General features: G+C 32.8%; 1 protein-coding gene across 1 annotated transcript in view; it reads left to right on the top strand.

The window, feature by feature from the left end:
• Positions 1-661: 661 nt before the first annotated feature.
• Positions 662-19,560, top strand: part of LOC110020651 (tetraspanin-18) — a 41,110-nt gene continuing 22,211 nt past the window's right edge. Inside the window, exons 1-5 of the mRNA XM_020718823.1 lie at positions 662-998; positions 1,125-1,224; positions 12,742-12,822; positions 12,918-13,022; positions 13,667-13,849. Coding sequence (XP_020574482.1) covers positions 829-998; positions 1,125-1,224; positions 12,742-12,822; positions 12,918-13,022; positions 13,667-13,849 — 639 coding nt within the window. The 5' untranslated portion in view covers positions 662-828. The remainder of the gene's footprint in view (positions 999-1,124; positions 1,225-12,741; positions 12,823-12,917; positions 13,023-13,666; positions 13,850-19,560) is intronic.

The raw sequence follows: 19,560 nt of genomic DNA, 5'->3' as shown, positions 1-19,560 counted from the left end.
CGTAGTAAGTTTCTCTTCAATAACTCAAAAATAATACCGCATAAGTAATTTCTGGGCTATTTCGGGTTATTGAATTAAAATATATGGTTTATCTTCAATAACACAGAAATAATCAAACAAATAATTAATTCATATTTAAATAAAATTAACTTCATTAAAGAAATTTAAGATGTCTAAGCACATATTTATAAGCCTTTCTTGATTTGAGCCTTTCTTGATTTGAACACTCATAAATCATAAATTAATGAATATTTACTCTCATTATATAAACTTTTTAATGGGATATATTTTTTATATGTTGCATTATCAAACATTTTAATTCTTTATGAAATATTCTGTCCTAATATTTTCATGAATGATTTTAATTTTATGATTAGATGAATAAAAATAAATTAAAATAAAAATCACATAATTAACAAATGAGTTAGATTATACATAATTCCAATCCCAATTCATTTAAATTATACGTTTTAAGGAAATATTTATATTTATTAATTTGAATAAAAATATTTCATTATTAATCAAGTAAAATTCTAAGTTAATGCATTGATTCATGTTTTACTAATAATTAATAATTAAAAAAAATAAATGATTTGCCCACTAAGTTTTCCCGCTACTTCCTCACAGCCAACCGTTCCCTTTACCTTTTTGGGTAATAATCGTACAAGTCAAATCATCCAGTTCACTAGTCGCTTCATCGTCCTCGTTGAGCGAGGGAGAAGGAGAGAGGACGGTGGTGATACAGATTTTCTTTAGGGTTTCGAAATCCAGTTGGGAAGAAAACTTTTAGGGTTTAGTCTTCTTCCGGAAGATAGGGAACGGAGAGAGATGAGGCCCAACTGTTTTCTGAGTTGCCTTGCCGTCCTTCTCAAGTTTCTCAATTTCCTCCAGGCCTTCGTTGGCGTTTCGATCGTTATTTATTCGGTTTGGGTTCTAAATCAGACACTCAAACATGGCCTTTCCTTCAGCCTGGATCTCGACAAGCTTCCGGCTCCCTGGTAAGCGTTAGATTTCTTCTTCTCATTCCGTCGAAGTGTTCCGATGGGATTTGGTTCCTGTTGGATTTTTTTTTTTTGTTTTTTTGTTTTGTTTTTTGATGTTTTGTTGGTTGATTTCTCGAGTAGGTTTGTCTGCGCGTTGATGGGAGTTGGGATCCTGCTCTGTTTCGTGTCTTTTACTGGAAATATTGCCGCAGAAGCCATCAGCAGTTGTTGTCTCTGCTTTGTATCCGAGTCAAGAACTCAAATTTTATGTCCTGGTTTTTTTTTTGGGTTCTTTTCACCGTTGCATTGATTTAGAATGAATTTATGGCTTCTGCACATGACTCATTAAAGTGTTCTTCTTATAATGTTTAGTTAAATTTTAATTGTTTTAAATTGATAAGGAAACAATAATTACTGAAATAATAAAATTCATATCATATACAACAACAACAAAGCCTTAATCCCACTACGAGAATCCTTTATCCCGACTACATGAATATTTTTTCTCTATTGCCTCCTTATTAGTGTCGTATTCTCATTTAGTTTTAATAAATTAAGATCATATTTTATCCAATAAGCCCAAGTCTTCCTAGATCTACCTCTGCCTTTCTTAACATAAGTCGCCTAATCGCATCATAAGCCCAAGTCTTCCTAGATCTACCTCTGTCTTTCTTAACATATGTTGCCTAATCGGATCATCAGATGGTTGACGTTTAATGTGACCAAACCATCTAAGACGACTCTCTCTAATTTTGTTCGTCACTAGAGCTACACCAAGCCTATCACGAAGAAATTTATTTCGCATTTTGTCTCTAAGTGTAAAGCCAAATTAATGGCTTGTGCCTAATCATTCTCATCTCGGCAACACTTAACTTAGTATTATGCTTCTCTTTCAAAGGCTAACATTCGGCGTCATAGAGCATTGCAGGTCTCACCACCATCTTATAACCATCTTTCTTATAAAATTTTCCTTTCAGTCTAAGCGGTACTTTTCTATCACACAAAAGGCCTGTTGCATTCCTCCACTCCAACCAACCAACCAACTTGAATTCTACTATTAACATCCCCATCTATATCACCATCGCTTTGAACAACAGATCCAAGATATCTAAATTTTTCACATCTTTTAATAATTTGGTCACCCAAAGTTACAGTTCTGTCACTAGAGCTACTACTACTAAAATCACATTCCATGTATTCAGTCTTAGTTCTACTCAAATGAAGGCCTTTAGACTCTAATGTAGACCTCCATAATTCAAGTTTTTCCTGGGTTCTTTCTCTCGTCTTATCCACAAGAAAGATATCATCAGCAAAAAGCATATACCAATGTACATCCTCCTGTAATTGTCCAGTAAGACCACCCATAACTAAAGCAAAAAGATATGGGTTTAAAACCAATCCCTAATGTAATGCAATAGAATTAGGAAAATATTTGGTTAATCCTCCTTCAATTCGAACACAAGTAACAACTCTAGTATACATATCTTTAATGACTTGAACATAAGTCATATCAACACTTTTTTTCTCAAGAACTCTCCAAAGGATATCTCTTGGAACATTATCTTAAGATTTTTCTAAATAAATAAAAATCAAATGTAGATTCTCCTTATTATCTCTGAACTTCTCCATCAAATCTCTCAATAAATGTATAGCTTCCATGGTAGACCTGTTTGACATAAACCAAATTGATTATGAGAAATCTTTGTAATACGTCTTAACCTATTTTCAATTACCCTCTCCCAAAAAATTATAGAAGAATCAACTTAATTCTTCTATAATTTGCACACTCTTTTGCATCCCTTTTTTCTTAAAAATGGGGACCAAAAGACTCTTCCTCCACACCTCAGGCATTTTTTTAGTTTTTAAAATAATATCAAAGAGTTTAGTAAGCCAAGAAACTCTCAAATCTCCTAAACATTTCCATACTTCAATTTGGATATCATCAGGTTCTATAGACTTTTCACCATTGGTTTTCCTTAAAGCCTCCTCGACTTTTTTTTACTAATGCGACTGTAAAAATGAAACGTTTTATTATTATTAACGATATTAAGATCACTAAGGTCGATCGTATTTTCAGAAACTTTATTAAAAATTTTATCAAAATAGCTCACCCACCTATGTTGAATATATTTTTCTAAGAAAAACACTTTTTGATTTTCATCTTTAATACACATTACTTGAGTTAAATTTTTTATTTTTCTTTTCTGTTTGTTTGGCTAGTTTATAAATATATTTTTCATCCTTTGTAGTATCTAATCTATTATAAAAATTATTAAAACATAATTTTTAGCATCACAGATTGTTCTTTTAGACTCCCCGCAAGCCATGTGATATTTTTCTCAGTTCTCTAAGCTTTATATTTAAACTAATTTCGTATAATGTAACTTCTTATATTTTTTTCTTTTCTTGCACATTATTATTCCTCCACCAACTATTTTGATTTAAAACTGTTCTTTTATATAATTTTTAGTTAAATTTTAAATGTCTTAAATTGATATGGAAACAATAAATACTTAAATTATAAAATTCTTGCGGTAAAGTGGAACATTTTATGAGGACAACTTTAATGATGGAATATATTATTTGTGACATTATATTGATACAAACATCCTTTGATAAACCAATAAAGTCAAAGTTCAACGTCACTATTTTTGCACAGTTTTTAGAAGGAATGCCACTCTACCCTCTTCTGGCTTAGCGCCTTCAAGCATCATCAATTGTTTGGGATTGGAAATAACTTGCGTGCATGTGATTTGTGTCGATTATCATACTGTTCATGGTGAGATTTTCCTTGCACAGATTGAAATTGAACCTATATTTCTCACGTCGTTCAAACAAATGTACAATTAGAATTCACGCAGAGTAGAGAAATGGAGGGTACCTCCTCCTCCCTGCATAGCATTTCATCTGTGTCTCCTTCTGCCTCTCATTCGCTTTAAAAAGCTGTTGTTGAATCTATTTCAGCTTCAATTTTCAGTTTTGTTGTATTTAATAGTACTTTCTGAGTAGCTTTTTGTGCTTGATTGCTTGAAGAGGATGCCATGCTGAAGCAATGGGCTGAGGTTCCGGAGATCGTCTAACTTACTGTCATGAAATTAAAATTCCTTGATCAAAAGGATTGTTTAGCTCAAGGAGAGAGCGAAGCTTGTCAAAATGTTTCAATTGTCAAAAAGCGAGGTTGGATCTTTGATGTGATTGTATGGCAATTAGACGATATAATTCATTGCTGTATATTATACATGAATGCTGCCATTGAATGATAATATAATGGTGAAATTTTGGAGCAAAAATTAAATAAGATTAAGATAATAAATTTCACTGATTTTAAATACAAGATAAATTTACATGGTTTTGTGAGAAACTTATGCCCATGATGGTACAAATGTGAAATATTTTATTAAATTTTAAAAGAAATGCATAGTGAGAGTTTATACTTCATATAAATGAAGCCAAATTAATACATCTATTTATCCATGGTAACGATTCAAAATAAATACATCTATTTCTACGGATGAGGGCTGTATGCTGACAAACGTTTTGATGACAATTCTTATTCTCTTCTTTTATCTGGATAATATAAGAACTTATGCTTCTTTTATAATTTTGGGTTATTTTACTAATGAGGATTACATGGAGCTCTCATTAGGACTTTGTGTTAACTTACATTTTTAATCTAATGATATTCTTGATTTAGTACTTTGTGATAGCTCTCATTTCGGATTTTCATGTTGTTGACAAGAGCTACTATTTTAAACACTTAAGAACTCTGATTATCTCTACTCGGAGAAGTTTTTATTTTTTTGGCTTAGTGATCATCTTTAAAACACTTCTTTGGATTGCATTTCTATGTCATGGTTCATAGATGTTAATTGAGATTTTGCAAATCCTCAATTTTTAAATGGGAATCACTTTAAATGAGCATATCAACAGGATTTTCTACTCCTTTAATTTTAAGAAGTTAAAAAAACATTCAATAGCTTCAAGCAAGTTGCATACGCAACGATGCATGAGTTGTATGTGCTATGTTTGGGAGTGAGGGACAACGCTCTTTGCTAAGTGAATAATACTTTGACCATCATTAGGACAAGGATTAACACCTTATTACAATTGATTTAATTTTGCTAGAATGCCCTTTCACTCAGTAGACATAATGGAGAAAAATATTTCTAAGTAGCCGACCCCACTTAGTGGGATAAAGGCTTGTTGTTGTTGGTGTCACCCAAGGTGGAGATGTCAAAGGTGTAGATGTACCCTAAATCTTTTGAATCACTTCACAATTTTCTAGTATTTTTTCCCTGTTTTGAAATGCATGTATTAATTGTTTTCACTATTTTTTTCTATATTTGATCTTATTTAAATCATTATATTTATAAGAGATGTAATGGCTGACGCATTAGGGATTTTGGCTATACGCTCTTTTTCCTTTTTTTATTTATAGCATATTTCCCAATTTGTTTAATTTTTATCATTATGCTAGTATTTGTATGAAACTCATCTTCGTCATATATAACGAAATAATTTCTGTTTGGATTTTTGGTCAAAATTTATGTCTGATAATTGGATCAACGTAAACATATAGTAGATAACCGAAAACCTTTAGGTATAATAAACATTTCTTTTCTATCTAGGCTTATTCTGGAAGCCTAAATTTGAGTCCAATTGATTGTCGTAAATAATAAGATGTGATGCTATGTTTGTTGCATCTACCCAGATTAACTTTGGAAGACCTGCACGAAATGTCATACTTTTTGCAGATTCATTAAGAGTTATATTTATTTAAGAACACCATTTAATTTTGGAGTTTTTTGGACTGCTCTCCATATGAATCTCATGTGTGGTACAATAATTTTTTGGTTTAATAGAATTGTACACCTCTCATTATCTAATTCTTGATACTTGATTTTATTTTCAAGTTCATTTTTCATCAAGCTCTTCCACTTCTCAAAATGACGAATACGTCTAATCTATTTTACATAAAATAGACCTATACCTTTCTATTGTATTCATGAATAAATGTGACGTATTACAAGGACCGTCCTACCCCCATTCATTTGTATGTACTAGCTCCAACCTTTTGGATCTGAGCTCTCTCTTGATCTTTGAGTAAGTAATCATTTTTTGTTCTTCTTGATAAAGGTCTGTACATAAGGTGGATTAATTTTTTTTTATGATATTATGTTATTTGGCGGAGAGAATGATCAGCTTTGATGAAGCCAATGATTTATTTATTTTTGAAAATGTGAATTCTAAGCATGAAAATGTGGGGGGGGGGGGGGGGGGAACCATTTTTCTTTTTTTTGTAATTTGGTGGGGAATCTTTTGATATTGTTTATCTCTAATTATGATAGGAGCAACTTTTATTGGAGTTTTAAGGATATTCTTTGCTTCTATTATGAAAAGAAAGGGCATATTAAGAGATATTTTTGTAACCTGAAAAGGATGGAATATAGTGCAAATGATAATCACAAGGAGGACAATTTAATAGATGTGACTATTGTAGATTATTTTAGCTAGGATATAAGTGATGCTCGTTTAGTGACTGCTAAGGATACATGCAAAGAGTATTGGATCTTTAAACTCAAATTTTTATACTATATTTGTTGCAATGTAGAGATCCTTTTGAATTATGAGCCATATGGTGATTGTGCTTGGAGAAAATATGCTGTGCAATGTTGCTAGGAAGTTCGGGTCACCTTGTGTGATTAAGAGATTGCTTGAATTTAGGCATGTAATAATTTGAGAAAGAATATAATATCTCTGGGCGTTCTCAAACATGCACGATGCAAATTCTCTGGGAATGCTAAGTTATTAGCAAGGGTGTATTGGTTTTCTTCAAGACCAATAATGTTGGACTTTATATGATGCATTGTACAAGTTTGAGTGGTGCTACTTCATTTTCATAAGTTTTAGTTGAGTACCATAATTTGGAAGAGCTGCAAAGGATTAACTTCTTGGTTTCAACAGGGATTCCATGACAAAATGAGGGACTTGTCGAGGAGGAGAATTTTGAAGATAACTATCCGAATGTCTGGTTGCACCATCATAACAATTAGAGTAAGGAGACTGAATTTGAGGGTATGAACTATCTGGTTGTGCAACATGTGTGCTTTGAAGTTATCTTGTGGGTGTTATGTTCTAGCATAGTTTGTGTTTCTCGAGGCTGCATGGTGTTGAGCCCTCTAAGGCCTTAAGCCTTAGGGTGCTTTTCGGGTATCACATAAAGTTCATCCATACTAATTTATGCTTGAAGCAGAAGATTGTCAAATTTGCATATCCATTTTTTTACTCTCTGAATATTCCTTGGAAATGTTTAGATAAATGAGTTTTGGAATTTGTGCAAACTTGGTTTTTAATGAATCTGGTTTTAATTTTTTCAACTATGCTAGGTGTCAATTATATTTTGTTCTCGATGCTTCTGACTTCTAAATCTAAGGCAATGAAGCACAATTATAGCTTTGAGCTCTACTGATTACCCCACCATTATAATTATCTTTATGCAAACTTACATTCATATCAGTCAAAGCAACTTCATCTTGTTCTCTTCTTGGCATTGTGCTTCCCATCATGGTTGGTGCTAGAGATTAGAAAAGTGTTGTTAGGCCACGAGGCATCAGAACAACAACTATGAGCAAGAGAGAGGTTGATAATGCATCATTATGCTTCCCATCATGGTTGGTGTCAGAGATTGACAAAGATTAGAAAATTGTTATTAGGACAAGAGGCATCAAAACAACAACTACAAGTAAGAGAGAGTTCGAACTCAATTAATTAATCAAGCTCAATCCGAGGGCAGCCTGAGCTCGACTCTAATCGACTCGGTTACTGCCCTAGTTCTAGCCATCCAACCACCAGTTTCTTTCCTCCTAGCTTGTTTCAGCTCACCTTCCCTTCCGCCGTCCCCCTCCCTTTTTGCCATCCAACCACCAGTTCCTAGCTTGTTTCAGGCATCGACTTCCTCGTTGTCCAACGCCCTCTTTCTTGCTGCCCCCTCCTAGGATAGCAACCACACTTGCCTTTTCTATAGCTTCACATCTCTCCCTCATGGTTACTCATACACCTTCTCTACTGCCACTTCTTCCAACCCTTCCTCCACCCATTGCTATCTCTCTGGAAGAATAAACCATTACTGATCATTTCCACCACCTCGAGATCTACCCTAGTTTAAGTGTTTGTGCCTTGTATATTGCTTTTCCAGTAATAATAATTGATTGCTTATTGCTGTTTGATTTAACTCTGATATCATTCTTTGTGAAGAATAAAGTGCAAGATAATGAAGAATATGTGCCCGTGCATGTGCACATACACATACATACATTTATAATGTGTATTTGTGTTTGTTTTTAGAACTTGGGTTGGATGCGAGGAATTAAAGCGAGAGTGTGAGGCAATAATTTTAAGAGCAAAATTTTTTACTTTTTTTTAGCAATTGGAAATCACACGGTCCTTGCATTTCCAGTTAATGTATATATATATATATATATATATATATAGTGATTGATTTTTTTTTGTAGTTGCTTACTGGTTAATTGTACATATTTCTGTGTTGGCGTTATACCTTCGGGCTGAGAAAAGGTACACCTTTGCAACATAGTGAATGATTAAGATTAATACCAAGTGCTAATATCAAGTAAAGTAGTTTTATATTCAAAAAGAAAAAATATCATATGTAAATATATGCAAGCAAAAATTAATTATTATAAATTATATAAATGAAACTTTATTGAATCATTAATATTTTTAGGGGTATTTCATCAAAGGAAAATTATAATATACAAAAAAGAAAATGATTATACTACATCTTTAAAACCAATTCAAAAATCTAGCATACATGTCTAAATAAAGAATTACTGTTAAAATAATAGATATTTGCCCCAAAGAATAACTTTTATTGAAGAATCTGCTTTTTTGATGATGGTCCATCAGACAATCTACTCTGATCTATTAAAAGAAGAATTATTGATGAATGAGCTTGTCTGGTAAACTTAATTGTTAACTCTTATATAAAAAATCATAGATAGTCAGACCTAAGACATGCAATATTACCGATGAAAGTGATACTAATTAATGCAATATTACAACAATTATAATAATCATACCAAAACAATCTATATTTGCATGAAAACGTTTGTCATATGTGGAAACACTTCAATGGTGATTTATATGCACTGGAGTTTATAATATGTTATAGCTTGAGTTTATATCAGATTCTTATTAGTTCTTGACCTTTCCCAAAGGGTTGATTTCATTTTTAAAATTTGAAACATGACTATTTACAAAATTAACATCCAAATACCACCATTTGCAATATTGCTACCCAAATCTCGAAGAGCATAAAAGATTCCCAATTTATAGTTAAATATCCTATGAGATGGCCGTGAGACACTGAGAGTTAGTTTTATATGTTGTCAAAGTTTGGGTGGCATTTGATTAATTTTGTGGTTCAAAAAATCACCAAAACATGATTTTCACATCAACTGGAAGTCCTCGCTTCTTATGCATATTTTTACCAATTTTTCATGTGACCTGGAACGGGCAAGTAAGATAAGATATAGAATAATTTGTTACTGCAATACAGTATTGTCTTGATCATTCATGTTTTCGTGGCAGTCGTAAGAGCTTTGTGGCTTGCAGTTTTAATAAAAAATGAGTGGGTCTATACGTTTGTTTTTTTTTTTTTTTTTTTTTTTTTCTAATTTGAACATGAGGTCTTCTTACATACCTAGGATTTTCATATCAAACTTCCGGCTCGTCTCTTCTCTCTGCGAAGATGTCATTTCTTGGTAATTCTCTTGTTGATAATTCTCTTATCATGCTTACATATTTTCATATATGTATTTTTTTGTGGTAAATAGAATGGTACAGTTATTCAAAGTCCTGGAGTTGAAGCTAAATATTGAATATATATAATATATTTATTTTTTCTTCTTTCATTTTTTAAATAAATAATGATTATCCATATGAGTTTATTGCTACTTTACCCTCTTTAAAAATGACAACGATGTACAATAGTTTTTTAAGCAGCTATAACAACTGTATCTTTACTAGGATCTGTGATTTAAGACATGAAATATGATTATATTACTAAAAAAAATTAAATATGCATTGTTATTTGTGGCCTACTTTTAGTGCTTATTTCCACAAGATTCCTTGTCTAGCCTTGCCCTCGTAATTTTATTATTTTCTTTGTTTGCCCATGTTTTTAAGAAATGTCTAGTTTTTTAATTGTTCAGATACGCAAATAAAGTTTCTTGGTATTTTTTAAGATATCTGTATTTTGATAATGTTATTAATAACTATTACTTCTAAGCTTATTTTTATTGAGCTGGTTGTATGCATTCTTGATTGCCATCATTTTTATTCTGCTTTTGAGTTCAAAGTTTGTATTCTTCTTTTTTGTTCTAACCTTTATACTTCCAGTCTCCTACAACTGCTTTGTGCTTGAAGTTTTGATTTGTTCACGCCATCTTGTTAAGTTATTTTGTCTTGTTTATGGCAGCAATATTATGGACGATCTAAGTGAATTGCATGTATATTGTAAATATTTAATTAAAATTTTGCTTACCTATCAAACAATCAACTTTTGTTGTTTTTTTCTGCCAGATTGCAAAAGCCTTAATGAGCACATTTTATGGCACTTATTGACATTTCCTTCATTTGTTGCATTTTAAGCCTTGAATATCTGGTTTGCATCTTTGTTAAACTACCATTTCTCCTTTTATTGTATGCCATTAGTTTTTCTGATCTTATGATGTTTTTGTCATGACCCGACCTGATAGCTTAGCATTAACTAAGTCAAGAACTGCGGTCAGACTGTATTAACATTTCATTTACTTTCATAGATTTTCATTACTTCCAATTTCAAACAAGCCATTAAAAAACTTAAAAATACGTTACGCATAAATAAATTAATCATCCAAAACTATCATGTTCTGCAAGTAGAATATCTTAAATTAACACAACATTATCAGAACTCAGGAGTAAATAGTACAATAACTACAACCACAAAACACTACTTAATATCTACTAAACCCCTTGTGTCTGACATTAAGACATTAATCTTCAATTTTTTCTAAAAGAAATAATTAAATTCAAAAGTAAGTTTTCCACCACTTAATGAATAATTACAATCTTTTTATGCATTAAATTAATATAAAAATGTTATGCATTAATGTCCTCAGAAAACACAATTTATTAATATAAATAAAACTGTAAATTTTCATTTTTAATTTAACTATTTCCATTCTAATTAAATTATTTACCAACTTGAAACTTTTTTTAAAGAAGTTATATCAGAATTACTGTCATACTCGAATGTTTCCTCAAAATTATACCTGTAGGCACTCAAAATTTTGCACTCGAAGTTACTACTTTATCATTTTCATTTTTTTTTCGTGCACGGGTATCAAATACCCTGCCACTACCATTTGGGGGTAATTTTGAATTACATTCATTTTCTTTAATTTACTTCCTTTTTAAAAACATTGAATAATTTTTTTCTCTTTTTCCATTCCATTTCATTTCATTCATTTTAATAATTCTTAAGCTTATAGCATGCATACAACATTCATATAATTATAAATTAGTTGTATAAATCATTTAGACAAATCTTTATTTAATAAAACATCTATTTAATACATATAAGAAAGTAATTACTCACCTTAACTTTAAGTGACTTCTGTAAAAGTTTATTCCTCCACTTTACTTTCTCTCACCTATATCAATTAGAAGTGCAAGGATTTAAAATTCTTTTTCAATTCTAATCACAGATTCTAACTAAAGGACAATTCAATATATTTTTAATGACATTTAATTAAATCAACTTATATAATAAATGCATAACTCTTATTTCTACTGAAGTTACTTTTAAATTCTCAATCCAAGATTCTTCTTCTTTTATTTCTGACCTTAATAATAAAAACAGTAATTAGTGCATTAAATTAATTATGTAAAATCCCATATTGAAATTAACTATAAACATACCTTAGGTATCTCTTTGTCTTTTGCACAAATATTGATCTCGACTTTTCTCCAATCCTAGATTTCTATAGCTTCAATTCTCCTTTATTAAACCTACTATTAACCTTTAATAAATAATTGGTCATTTAACTGCATTAATTAATATAAAAAAACCTAATTTTTGGTTTAGCTCCATACACGTGCTTGGCTCAAGTCCAGAAACATACGCACAAGGCAATCTCCTCTTCCTTTCTTCCTTTGGCTAGGGTTTAACAACCTCTTATCCCCCTTTCCCTCATACAAGAAGTTTGCGACACCTCTTCTCCCTCTTTGCTAGATGTAAGAGCTGCACAGTTCCTCTTCTCCTTCATGCACCAAGGCTTGCAGCTTCGCCTCCTCATCCTTCTTCTCTGTTGTTGATTCTAGCAAGAAGTCGAATCCTTGGTAAGTGAAGCACGCGAGAACACATCCCTCTCCCACAAAACCCTAAATTTTTTTCTTCGGGGCACTAACACTCTCACTCTCGCCTCTTTGGCTTAGTTCTTCGCTTGGTATGATATTAGAAAATGGGACATACGACTCTTAAGATAACCGTGGAGACGGTTATCCTTGCTGTTTGATATTTTATTTTATTTATGTTTTTTTTTTCAGGTATTGCATTTCTTACTTTGAAACCCTGTGGCAGACTGGCTGTTCAGTTTCTAGTTTCTGTATATATTCTGTACCAGTTCTTGTATCTTCCAGTTGCTTAATCCTTTTGCTTTTGCAATTGCATGATTTCCTTAACCTGGCTAACCTACAGTATGCAGTACTGATCACAATAATGATTTTATTAGAGGTAGCTTTGGCTGGTGATCTCTTTTTCAACAAAGAGTGGAAGAAGGTGTGCTTGTATAGAAATCGTTCATTTTCAACTCATAGCAATTTATTTTCCCGGGCATATTGTATCGTTTCATTATTATATCTCATGATATATAGGATCTTCCAAATGACTCTACCGGAGAACTAAAAAATCTCATAGCCTTTATTGAAGATAATATTGATATATTCAAGTGGGCTGGAGTTTCCTTTATTGTTATTCAGGTATCCCATTTTCCTTGCTTAAGAAGTTCTTTTATATTGAGATTTTACCATCAGCCATTCTCTTGCATTTATACGTCATCATTGCTAACAATTATGATCGAATGAGCCATATGAAATTCATCATGGGTTACAGGAAGCTATGGAATTCCACTACTTATTCAAGGTTGCTAATGTCAGTGCTCATTATATGAAGGCCGACTGTTTTATTTTTTCTTTTCCTAGAAGGAGAAAGTTCATACTTGCATAGCATTTTTGGTGCTTTAAACTTATGCATGAAAAGATGTATTTCACTTTTAAAGAAATGGTAATGGTGCTATTTTTGATTTGATATTGAAGATTTGAGTTCTATTTGTGTAAATATGAAAGTTTAGGTGTGACATGTATGTAAGTGCCCCTTAAAAATAATGATAATAAATATTATTTTATCCTTATTACAAGGTCTGTTGTATTGTGACTCCTATTTAATCCTTATCTTCATTTTGGAATTACTTCACTGCTAGATGATTTTCCATTTCTGAAACAGACGATATAGTTAGGGTTGCGGATGTTGAAGAATAATACCAGCATTTGAAGGAAGCATTTTAGTTTGAAAATTTAATTGAAAGAAAGTTTATTGTTACTAATTGTTTTTTATCCTTTTGCAGGCATTTTCCCTAATGCTTTCTGTGCTAATCCGGGCCATGATATCCAGCCGTTGGTTGGACTATGACAGTGATGAGGAATATTTTGTTATCAGGAGACCCCTTATAAACCAACAGGGTGGCCAAACAGTTGGTTCAGCCTCTGGATTTCACTCGGATATTTGGAGTTCACGAATGAGACAAAAGGTATCTTGCTTTGACTATTGCTTTGGTGCTATTTCCCTTGGATGGATGTCTGCATTGCTTTGCTTCTACAGAGGAATGCAAAATTTTAATTTGATTTTTTCATTGAGTTCTTGAGTATTCACAGAGGTGTACAAGACTACAAAAGAGAATTTTCACAATTTCAAATGTGGGCAGGAAACTCTATAATTAAACTGAAAAAAATGCGTTGTGAATAATGAGGAAAACAAAATAGTAATAATTACACAAAATTGCTGCATTGATGTGGTCTCTAGGAGATGCCAATCTTTATCTTATCTCTTAAGTTCACGAAACTGGTGCCTGGAATGGGTTTGGTGAGGTAAAATATGCAAGTTTCTCATCGGAGGAAATTTGGCGCTAAGTGGAGGAGATATGCTTTGATACATATTAGGCGAATGTGGATTAATGCCTTCATTTTTTTGAGGAGTTTTTGAGCATTTATAGAGGTGTAAAAGATCATAAAGGGGTGGTTTTCTAATTTCAAATATAGGTGGGATGCTCCTGAAGAAAATAGAGACAAGTACAGAAGAGCTTAAAGGAGGGAACTGAAGAATTACATATAATGGCTGAATTGATGTATTTCTTCTGATAACTTGCAAATGAGAATTGCAAGCAGGGATCACAATTGGTTTAATAGTAGTTCATTTATGTAGTACGTTGTACCAGATCTTTGTTGTGGTTTCCTTTGTGGAACACACCGCATTAACGTTTTGTATTGATAGATATACTTCTAATTTTTGTCAGTGTCTTTCTGAGACTTGGGTGAGCGTAAAGTTATCTTGCCTCAGGCTGTTGGGCTGCAATAGCATTATCTTGGAATAATTGCCTAAACGTTACTAGTGTGTAAATCTTGAAAAAGTGTAGGGCCAATTTCAAATGCATGCTACTTCGAACATCGTATTCAATTAAAACTAAATTCTGGAAAGGTTTCAATATATCATGTTCATCCTTCCATGATTCTCTTTCAACATTTTTAGCTTCCCTATTATGACGCAAATCTCTATTATTGGAGTAAAGAAGCTCCAATATGAGGGAGAGGGTCTGTTTGGGGCAGTTTGAACTTATTAAAAAGCTTTTGTGAAGAAGCTGTTGCGATGAAGCTGGTTGTTTGTTTGTTTTTTGCAGTTCTGTAACAGTTGTGCTGTAGCTGTTTTTTAACAAATGACATTTCTTTTTCTATAGTATAGTTGTGTTTGTAACAAAACCAATTCAACTAGCGCATTTCATACTTGAAAACAAATATCCAGTTCGAATATTATAAAATAAAAACAGACACTTCACTATACTGTTAGTAACTCGACAATCAAAATTTAAAAAAATTATTAAAATAACAGTTAATAATATGATAATATTATTTTTAAAATGCACTTGGTTAATGTCATGAGATAATCCGTTCGCATGATCGTTATCGGTGGTGGAATCCTTCCACCGACATAAGGAAGTCACAATTCTCTATTATTCTCTTTGGCCATTTGTAAAACCGTCTCTCATAATTATGTAGATGTCGCGAAGTAAGCAAGGAACATTTTACTCTACAGTAGTAGTACAATGCTTTGGAGGTACCGAAAGTCCTGGAGCTATCTTTCTTGAAAGTATAAAACTATAAAACACAAACTCTTAAAAGCAACATCATTGAAAAAAAAATAAAAGTAATTAATTCAAGTTTCATGAAACTTTGAGCTCTTAGAGAAGAGAGTATGAACCAATGAATCTGTCACTACAAGAGGACAACAAACGTTATAAAAAAAAGAGTTTTTGGTTGCCTTTACACCATTTAATACCTAGCTCGTATGTGTTACATATACATATAACCAAAAAAGCTATTCAAAAGAACCTCAAAAGTCATAAGGCTGAAAAATGAGAAACTTGGTTACCTTCATTAGGATTTCACACATGTTAAGAATCAATAGCAACATGTAGGTCATTCCAAAGAACCCATAAAATTAATTACCTCATCATAGGCCTCCAAAATAAAAAATAAAGCTTGTAATAGAAGTTAGATTACTTGTTATATCCATGGTTGCCTCATCAACCATCCAAGTGGGAAAGAATACATGCATAAGAACTATCAATAAAATTGAGTTTCAAAAATATACATCATTGCATAAAACATCGATACAATAAATAATAAACATTTCCACAACACATTGCAAATAAAGTTGCAACAAAAAAAAATACAATCGCTCCGGTCAGCCGCTGTCGGTTAACTTTTTGAAAATTGAAAATAATTTTAAATTTTAATTTAAATATAAGAGGTATATATTTTTTATTTTGAAAGTATCGTGTTTTAATTTTAAAAAAAATGAAACCAAATGGATCTCATTCGTCCAATAGTTTGTATAATCATGCCCGATACCGTAAATACTACACATTTTCGAAAGATGAGTGTATATCTCGGCGGTAGACACAATTCTGTAGAATAAGAGATTTGTGACATCCGTTTGGTCTGCGTATCTTTTTTATGTGTGATCGACAAGTTTTCCTATTTAATATAAATATTAAATAAGGTTTATTTTACCTAGGTTTCAAGTTACTTATGGAAACAAACCCCTATAGTTAATTACATCCCAAATGACTGGGGTCACTTGAGAAAACTCTCAATAATGATCAGAGGTATTAGTTTTCAAGATTTCAAAGTTTAGGTTTTCACGATAGGAGGTGGAAAAGCAAGTTGGAGTGGCTCAAATATGAACAATCATTTCAGGAGTCTAAAGGAATGAACATGTATGTGATGTCACAGATTCTGAGGAGAAACCTCAGTGACTTTCCAGACTATCCTACTGTGTGGCTGTGTTTTGGAGAAGATGTTATTTAGGTGTTTAATCCTGTTAATTTTATTTTTTTGGACTTACATTTACATAATATCTGATTATACAAATAATCAACAAATATAAGAGGGTTTACATCGTGTCACACGACAACCTCGGAACCTAGGGCGAGTTAGGACTTTCGCTGCACAACACGGTTGTACAAGAGCCTAAAGAGTGTGTGAGGATTTACGTCGCGTTGGGCGAACTACCTCGAAGTCCTATGAGTTGTTATTTAGACTAGAAAAGAGATTGCTGAAGAAGATCCTCTTGCTGCTCGGTCTGAGTTCCTCACCGTGCTGCCCACAAATTTAGCTCTGAACCTTCTGCCGTCGCGACAGTTCTAGGGTTTAAGTGCTTGAGATTGGTGATTTATCTTTCCCAGTTTTGGTGTCAAAGTTTGGTTTTGTTTTGTTTCGATTTTGGTTTCAATTATGGTTTTGCATGCAGAATAATCAAATTATAGGTAAATAAAAGGTACTTGAAAGGTAAAATGCAATAAAGTAAAATGTTGTAGATAAACTGTAAAAGCGTATATGAGCATCTGCTACTGTTGTGTGATTAATATTACAAACATAGTATGATTTGCAACAGATTTAAACACACTTACAAGAAAATAAATAAGGCGAGAAAACTCAGCATGAAAGTCAGAAAAACGAATCATAGAAATCATAAGCAAAAGAAACCCTTAGCCACATATGAAAGACCGTGACTGAGTGTAAGACATTGGCAGAAGTGGGGGCTCAGAGCTGGATTATGTGCTTCCCGATCTTGAACAAGAGTTACTAGCCCGACAATCTACAAAAGACAGTCCTTAACCCCAATCCAAATGATCAGCCGTGGACCTTTATAAATTTTTATAGAAAAATTAATTTATTTTCATGCAAAAGCTGTTGTTTAAGTCTTTTTTATGTAGAGTTCTTTTTAACATTCAAAAGAGATTTTTGTTTTATTTTTTTTAAAATATTTTGTGAAATCGTATAGTCCACAGGTTAGTCACTCTAATCGTGTTAGAACTACTGACAAACGAGCGTCGGGGGCAACGATCCTACCAAGAGTCAGAGAATAATATCATGGATCATTTCTTCTCTCTTATTGAAGATCCTTGAGGTAGAAGTACTAATCTAATAATGTCACTTTGTATCCCTCGTTTAAGCACACATAAGTAATTTCGCCATCGCCCTCGTCACTTAGACCTTAGACTTATTCTAGTATGATGATCCATATTTGACATTTAACAAATTTTCTCAATTGTCAGGATGATTTGAGTGCAATATCCAAGCTCAAATTTCAGTGCATTGGGTTTAACTATAGGTTAAGTCATTGCGGGAATTCCACTATTGATTTAATTAAGGAAGCATAAACTACGTCTCGGTACATCATCATTGTCTAGTGTCTTAATCAGTTTGTGCATTAGTGTCAAGTGTCTAATTTCATTATTTTTTCGAAAATTAGGTGGATGAACGTTCACCTAGGGTGTGCTCCTAAAATCTAGGATGCCTACACTAAGAATTAGGTAGATGGGCTCTCACCTAGGGCGTGCTCCTAAAATCTAGGAAGTCTACACTTTAACATGTGCTTAAAGTGTTTTACCCTCAATTAAGTGTTTTCCAACTGATCCTCAAATATTTCTAAGTGTCTTCCAAGTAATTTAATCAGAATTTTCATTTTTTGACTTAACCATTTAAAAATAAATAAAACAAAAGGTGGAGGCCGGCCCACTTCTAAAACTAGTAAAGCCAAAAGGGGGAAAACAGCAAGTGAAGCACTCATAGCAATGGCTAGAAGAGCTCCTGAAATCCAATTTTAAAATTGTGCGTAAATCAGCCCCTAAAGGCTACATATGCCTCTTCAAAAATCGGTGCATAAAGCAGTGCTAAAATGTTACCCAAACAGTGCCAAAGTGGTGCCAAAACTGTCCCAAAATCAGCCCAAAAAAATGCCCCAAATCAGTGTTTTAAAGCTTCTGAAACAACACATAATTGAGCTCCAAACAACAATTTTACAAACCCCAAACAACACTCAATTATGCTCCAAAACAGTTGGAATGTTGGTTTGTATAAAAGCAAAAGTATAGTTCAGGTGTAAGACACGTAAATTCTTAGGAATCGTTTGACATGAATTGTAACATCTCGTGGCAACATAAGATTTAAGTTTAGGTGCTATTTATGTAAATACATGAGGCAATTGAGTGGTATGTATGTAAATCTTCCTTACAGTAATCCCCTTGGATGCATTCCCCTCTTATGACTGGTTAAAGGTTATATTGCATGAACAGCAATGGATAAGCTTGTTTTAAAACCTTTATAACCAACAGTATGCACAAAGAAGAGTTCAAAGAGGCTTCTAGTTTGTATGCCACTCAGGTTGGTTTCTATAACCATCATAGAAAATATTATTCCCGAGAAACCAATGGCACACTCATGCATGAGAAATGGATATACGTGTAGAGGACTGTGGGCTAATACTAAAGCCATAATGAGATGGAAATAGCATTACGCGTAGCAAGCAAGATCATCAAGTATAGCAGGTGAATGGATCTCATAATCTTCTCCAACTATGTTCTCAGAGGTACGAATGTGGACATGTTAAAAGCAACAGGCAACAAGAATCCATGAAAGAGGACAGATGTATAAATCATCCCGCAAATGACACAAGGTAAATCAATTAACATACGCAGCGCCGGTAAACAGGGAAAATCAAACCCAAGGTCATGGAGATCACTCCAACATCAAAACCCAAAGTCTAATAAAAAAAAAACAGGAAACACCACAACAGTAAAATGAAAGCCAATCCCAAGGTCACTGAACTATAATGAGTTAGCTTAATTAGTAAAAAAATTAAAGCTTGGCGCTAACAAAATAATTACTGAAGATGTAATGTTTC

The sequence above is a fragment of the Phalaenopsis equestris genome, unplaced genomic scaffold, assembly GCF_001263595.1.
Source record: "Phalaenopsis equestris unplaced genomic scaffold, ASM126359v1 Scaffold000107, whole genome shotgun sequence".
Lineage (NCBI taxonomy): Eukaryota > Viridiplantae > Streptophyta > Magnoliopsida > Asparagales > Orchidaceae > Phalaenopsis > Phalaenopsis equestris.
The sequence above is the reverse complement of the archived record's forward strand: the minus strand, read 5'-3'. Positions and strand labels throughout refer to the sequence as shown.